The 5,892-nt window shown below is 44.2% G+C and overlaps 2 protein-coding genes across 5 annotated transcripts; both read right to left on the bottom strand.

Annotated features, from left to right (window-relative positions):
- Positions 1-698: 698 nt before the first annotated feature.
- LOC112279079 (uncharacterized) lies at positions 699-3,550 on the bottom strand. 4 transcript variants are annotated; one of them, XM_024513184.3, is made up of 3 exons: positions 3,284-3,550; positions 1,908-2,317; positions 699-1,778 (listed from the first exon to the last, which is right to left on the bottom strand). In XM_024513184.3, exons 1-3 carry the CDS (start codon positions 3,411-3,413, stop codon positions 1,299-1,301), a joined length of 1,020 nt encoding a protein of 339 aa, XP_024368952.1. In that variant the 5' UTR covers positions 3,414-3,550; the 3' UTR covers positions 699-1,298. The 4 variants fall into 4 exon arrangements, with proteins under 4 accessions (XP_024368952.1, XP_024368951.1, XP_024368954.1 ...); XM_024513183.3 differs by having other exon boundaries at positions 1,908-2,329; XM_024513186.3 differs by having other exon boundaries at positions 2,936-3,550.
- Positions 3,494-4,868, bottom strand: LOC141046488 (uncharacterized). The gene is made up of 4 exons (XM_073540706.2): positions 4,664-4,868; positions 4,348-4,597; positions 4,048-4,203; positions 3,494-3,627 (listed from the first exon to the last, which is right to left on the bottom strand). The coding sequence occupies exons 1-4, from the start codon at positions 4,866-4,868 to the stop codon at positions 3,516-3,518; spliced, it is 723 nt and encodes a 240-aa protein (XP_073396807.1). The 3' UTR covers positions 3,494-3,515.
- Positions 4,869-5,892: the final 1,024 nt, after the last annotated feature.

Raw genomic sequence — 5,892 nt, forward strand, 5'->3', positions numbered from 1 at the left:
CTCAGAAACCCACCTAAGCTGCAAATCCGTTTATTTATTTATTTATTTATTTATTTCGTTTTTGCCTTTGTCGCTGGACTGTGCGTGGACACCATGCAGCAGGAGTTCAGAGGGGGAAAAAGACCCTTCGAACGTGTACTTGGCTGGGTTGACAAGAATGGGTACTGTTGAGAAATCGTGCACAGAACAAGGTGGAAAAAGGCTTCTTGGAAGTTCAGTTTGACCACAGAATGAATCTATCCACTCAAGCAATCTTAGTCTCATTGCCTCGGTTCCAAGCACGGTTGCAACTACTGCAGCACGTTATAACCAGGGCGTTGCCGGGTGAGGGACATATGGTGGTCACAGAAGAAGAGGCATTACACCAATGCATTCAGCACGTTTTCGCTGCAGAAGTTGTGTTGGTGAAGTATGACTCAAGAAACTATCGTGATTTGAAAGCTGTAACGTATTCGTGGGTTGAAGTATGGTACCACGGATCTGCACCCACCATGTACAAATAGATCTTAGAATTATGACAGTGAAAGTTACAGTAACACTGCTGCTGTAAGGACCGCAAGTAGATACTTGCAACTGTCACCTCGTGAAACAGGCGTGCTTGTATTCTATACACGGCTTCATTCAAGGCATAACCAGGATTCCGACACATTCACGAGCATTCCGGCCAGGCCACTTCACAAAGATAAATGAGGCCTGTAGAATAAAAAGAGGTGCCACTTTATTCCATGAGTGTGGTCAGGGACGCACAACAGCGACAACGAAAGATTTTTTCCTCCTTTCCTACCTTGAGAACCAATGCTTATTCGCATATGTACAATTACACGGCCGACAACAATACTGCAGATGCACGGACCATCGCCATCACTGTGTCACCAAGGCAAGTGAATTGAAGTTGTAGTAATCCGATTAGTGTGTTTCGGTTCTAGCTCTGGTCCAAAGGGGCTATGTGTCCCTACTCTGACTTTTTACATAAGTCCAACTACTTAACTACATAATTCCTCAAGATTCGATCATATATCTAGCAAGGTTGCAGCACCTAACTTCGAAGCTCCTGGTTGCTTTTCCCAGAGTTTTCTGTTGCCTTCCTGCTGCTGTTCAAAAAGGCACAAGCGCCGACTGGCATGGTGACGATCGATGCTCGACATCGTCACCAATGATCGCCGATGGTGCAACTTTGGTTGACGTTGGATTGCACATGGTGGAAGAATAACAAGTGGTACATCGTGAAAAAACACTGCCTAAAGTGAATTCAACTTGGATTCAAGGAAAAAGTGTATGGGTACAGATGAAGAAACGAATCAAGCCCAATCCCACCAGTTGGGCAAGAGCAGGAAGGTTTGGTCGGGATTGAAGCTGTGGATCTCTTCCAGCTTCACTTGAGATGCAAGTGACTGATCAGCGCAAATCTCTGGCATATTGGGACCCACGAAGTTTTCGGGAGAAAAGTGGGGGTACTGGGCCACTCCCAGGCCCTCGTCAGGCTGCACCACACTTGTGGACAAAGTGCTCCTACTAGCGCTGGTGTGGCTCGTGCGAGGGCTATCAGCGTCCATGACCTCGCTGGAATTGCTATCCGAGCTCATGGTTAAGTGAGCGCCGGCTTCCTCGGGTGCCACGGGATCCACATGTATGGTAGGAGTTGTGCGATTCCTCGATGACACAATGTCGGACCTCTCCGATTGCGCAGGGGAGGCAGGGTGACTCGTTGTGTCACACTTGCCCTGAACGAATTCGGCGGGCTTGACGTCGTCATTAGAGATTCCCTTGAGGCGACTCACCTGCAAAACAGAGCGAAATGGGAGGTTAGGTTTTGGTAATGTATGGTGAACACAGCAAAAACAAGAGACTTGGCACTCCTTGAGCTCAAATTTGAAAAGGCAAGTGGAAAGGATTAAGATGCTAAGTACCTCAGCTTTAAGAGCACTTGTGTCTAGAGTAACGGCTTCGAAGTCTGCTTTAAGCCTGTCGTAGGCTTTCTTCAGGGTCTCGTAGTCGCGCTCGAGCTGTTTGGTTTTCCACCTTGCCCGTCTATTCTGGAACCACACCGCCACTTGACGAGGTTGCAGTCCAAGCTCCTTAGCTAGTTGCATTTTCCTCTCGGGCTCAAGCTTGTTTTCCACTTCAAAATTCCGTTCTAATGATCGCACTTGTTCTAATGACAATCTCCTCTTTTTCTCCACGTGGTGTGCGAATTCGTCGATACCTTCGTCGACATCCTCTTGCTCTTCTACACTCGGCCCATCAAATGACGAAAAGTAAGGCAGTTTTTGCCCACAAGCCCCCATCATGTTTTCGAGACTCTCCGATGAACGCGGCACTGCAACATATCCTGCAGATTCGATTAGATACTTGTTCAACTCAAAATCCAACAAGAGAGGACTGAACAGCATCTCCTTCAGATGGCAGGCGAGGACAACAAAGATAATATTGTCCACCAGATCAAGGGATTTTTAGTGATTCTGCTTGAAGTGTTTTCTGTAGAGAGAATACAAGGTCTAATAGAGAATCGCTCTGCGAAATCGTTGTGCCGAGCGGAGTGCCAAAAGGAATACCGGTGAAAGATATTTGTCGCACATGCGAATACATTTTTCACATTCATAATGACGGTTCCACGAATCCTTAATCTTAAAATGTTGGGCGTCTTTAAGTCTTATGCGAAGAGATGGACCGAGAGACAAGTGGGCCAAAATGCAGCCCGAAGTTCAATCAACCGCACGTCACTTCACACAAGGTGACATCGAAAAAGCTTCAATTCTCTTTTCTTGCAATGCTCGTGTATCATATCCGGTCAACACTGCGAAATGCTCAGCGTAACCAGACGAAGGAGAACAAAAATGACAACATCGTCCGACGAAAAAACTAGCAACATATCTAGCGAGCCAAACATTCACACCACCTACCTACATGAACTTTTCAACCGGAATCATTTATGTACCTTTACCATGTAGAACAAGCGAGGCCCTTCAACAAGGAGCGGTTTGCAGAAGAAGAGTAAGGCACAGACAACAGTTGAGCATATCACCAACGGACTGGCTATGTCCTCAACATTGAGTTGTTCCCTTGACGAAGCTCATTTCTAGGCCGATTTTCTGAAGGCTATCGTGCGACAAGCTCTCTTAGCAGAAACTTTGCTCTACCAACTCGGAAACAAGTGTCTTCAAAAATAAGAGTGGCTAAGCAACCTGCATTGCACCTTGCACGCATTTCCAACGCACCTTCGCATGGTGCAAATCTAATCACGTATGCCCAGTGTAGGATCGAGTGTAAAGCATATAATGCACACCTTGTTGCATGCTCACGCGAGGGGAGCAGGACCCTTGAAGCAGAGAAATCAGAGTGTCGGTGTTGTTGTCAATGTTGCGTCTGAGCATGGCGTTCTGTCCTCCGAAGGCGGGTAAACTAGGGACTACCATCGTTTTTTCCCTGATCTACTTCAAGCTTCCTGATCTTGCAGGTGCATTGGACACCTTGACCCTGCCCGTGGGCCTCCTTACACCCTTCCCTCCCCTTTCCTTTCAAGTCTCTATCCCCTCTTGCCGACGCGCTCGACACAATCGTGATACAGCAATCACTGTGGCCCCAGGCTTTCCTTTATCGTGTCCTCGACGAGGTGATGAGCTCTTCCGACTGCAGTCGGCTCACAGTCGCGTGCCAATAACCGAGTCAAATGGAATATTGGCAAACGATTGAACGGAAATTAAACAATGCATAAAATATTATACAACGAAAAAAGTGAAAGGAAAAGAAAGGAAGAGGAGGAAAGGAAAAGAAGCAGCATCAGCACAAGCACAAGCAGAGAACATGGGGATTCCCCGTGCCCTCGCATCCTCCAAGCCCGGCAGGTTCTCTGTCAGCAACGGAGAGGACTGTCAAACTGTAGGATGCCATGCCAGAAGCAACCAAAAGACATGCACCTTCTAAGGCAAAGCCCTCATCAAAAGTGGCGTCATCAGTTATGTTTTCCTACAATAAGGGAAAAAGGTTTTTGTTTCAAACTCAAGCTAACCTAAAACAAATTACAAATTGAACGGCTCCGGTAGGTCCGACCTTTTCCTGCGCCTACTGGGTTCATTACGATATCGCTTCTTCCAAATTTCCTTTCCTCTGTCCCGATGTTGGCCCACGTTTTCAGCATCAGGCGGGGAGGGGCCCATCGCCACCAGCTCGTCTCTGATACCCAAAAACCCTCCGCACACGGACTCCCTGAAGGCCAGGTTAGAGGATAGGACAGCGCTACTTCCAACTCTGGACAACTCCACCCCAAGAATTTCTATAGATATACCCTGAGAAGAGGTAATGCGACAAAGCTTGCCTCACAATTCTTAGATGGTCCCCACCTGGGCATACCTCTTCCAAGGAGGGTGCAAAGGGGGAGGCGTGGGCAGGGCCAGTGCTAAATTTACCCGGTCTGTCCGCCTTTCATCTTCCCCATGCGGATTTACGACCCCAAATTCAGATCCAGCTTTACAACTCCACACAAGCTTTATCTTCCTCAGAAATGCCGCGATGTCGAAACGTGGGTCCTCCTCCACGCTTGCCGATCGTCCCTCGCAACTGGCACTAGCACCCCACCATCCGTCCCCCCTTTGAATCGAAGCTGCCTCGCATCTCAATAGGGCTTCTCAGTAACTCCGTCTTTCTGTACGTCGTTGTTTCTTCTAACGGGAGGGGAATTCCAACTCCTCATCTTCCTCCTCCTTCCTCCGCCATAGCCTTAATCTCTGGATCCTTTCTACTCCTCTTCTTCTTACCGACAACGGCGACGCCCTCGTCGTCATCGTCCTCGGTCCCTCTCTCGCATCGCCTCCTCCTCCTTCTTCGCCTCCATCTTCATTCATCCGTCTTGTGCCGCTCTTTCCCTCTCTCATCCATCCGCTAAGGTGCCTCCCTTTTACATGGTAGGAAGGTAGGTAGGTAAGTATTCAGGTCGGAAAAGGAGTGTGTTGTTGTTGTTATTATTTTTGTGGAAGTATGGTGGTCCCAGATCAATAGGGAAATGAATCATGATGGTTACGATGGGTGGATCAATTTAGTAAGAACTTGGGTCTATTTAACATACTCCTATTTGTATTATAACAAATAAAATTTAAATTATTAGACACACAATCAACTTTACAATTATTGTAAGATTATGCAATGCACCTAGAAAGGTATGGAAATAGAAGTTTAAATTGATATAAAAATACAAAGGTTACCCAAATGAATACATGTTTAATGCTTTGATAAGATTTGTGTAAACATGGTAAAGTCTTAAAGAAAAATAATAAAAATAAACAGTAAAGTCATGTGTCAATGTACATCAAATTATGCAAGTTATATATATATATATATATATATATACACCATGTAAATATTTTTAAGATCGATTTTTTCTAAGTAAATGTATGTATTATTAATAATATGAATTTTAAAATTAAAATGTAGAAAAAAAAAAAAAAAAAAAAAAAAAACAGCAAGATATGTTTGGTAGTTAATTGTAAATAAATCCAGTCATTCACAGTCTGATTTCTTGTTTTCTTTATAAAAAGTAAACCACATTAAATCTCCTAATTTTACATTTATTTTGGATTTTTTTAATTAAGAATTAATCACAATTGTATCAACTTCTAGGTTCTTTTATATAAACTACAATTTTCATATTGTTGACACAGATCCAATAAACCAATCATTTGCTGTTGATCTTTCAACATCTATTTATTTTTTAATTGGTTTATTCAATTTATGTTGGAATTTTCTTTATGAAAAAATGTATGTTGCTCTTGTAAGAAAATTAAGCCAATAATAAGAAGTTCACTCAATTATCTTATTGACTATTTATACTACAACAAGAATATTCTTTTGAAGTTTAATTGATGTGTTTAGCTTGACTATTTTTTGTGGATGAATCTTTAT

This window comes from Physcomitrium patens, chromosome 2, assembly GCF_059467195.1.
Source record: "Physcomitrium patens ecotype Gransden chromosome 2, ASM5946719v1, whole genome shotgun sequence".
Taxonomy (NCBI): Eukaryota; Viridiplantae; Streptophyta; class Bryopsida; order Funariales; family Funariaceae; genus Physcomitrium; species Physcomitrium patens.

Bases quoted from the DNA above. Each gene is read 5' to 3' on its own strand.
- LOC112279079 (XM_024513183.3), bottom strand. From the start codon at position 3,413: ATGGTAGTCCCTAGTTTACCCGCCTTCGGAGGACAGAACGCCATGCTC. The intron at 2,330-3,283 runs GTGTGCATTATA...TCGAATCTGCAG, and splicing joins TCGCGTGAGCATGCAACAAG to GATATGTTGCAGTGCCGCGT. The intron at 1,779-1,907 runs GTACTTAGCATC...TCTGTTTTGCAG, and splicing joins CAAGTGCTCTTAAAGCTGAG to GTGAGTCGCCTCAAGGGAAT.
- LOC141046488 (XM_073540706.2), bottom strand. From the start codon at position 4,868: ATGAGAGAGGGAAAGAGCGGCACAAGACGGATGAATGAAGATGGAGGC. The intron at 4,598-4,663 runs GTTAGAAGAAAC...GATGCGAGGCAG, and splicing joins GGAGTTGGAATTCCCCTCCC to CTTCGATTCAAAGGGGGGAC. The intron at 3,628-4,047 runs GTCGGACCTACC...AGCCGACTGCAG, and splicing joins CCCAGTAGGCGCAGGAAAAG to TCGGAAGAGCTCATCACCTC.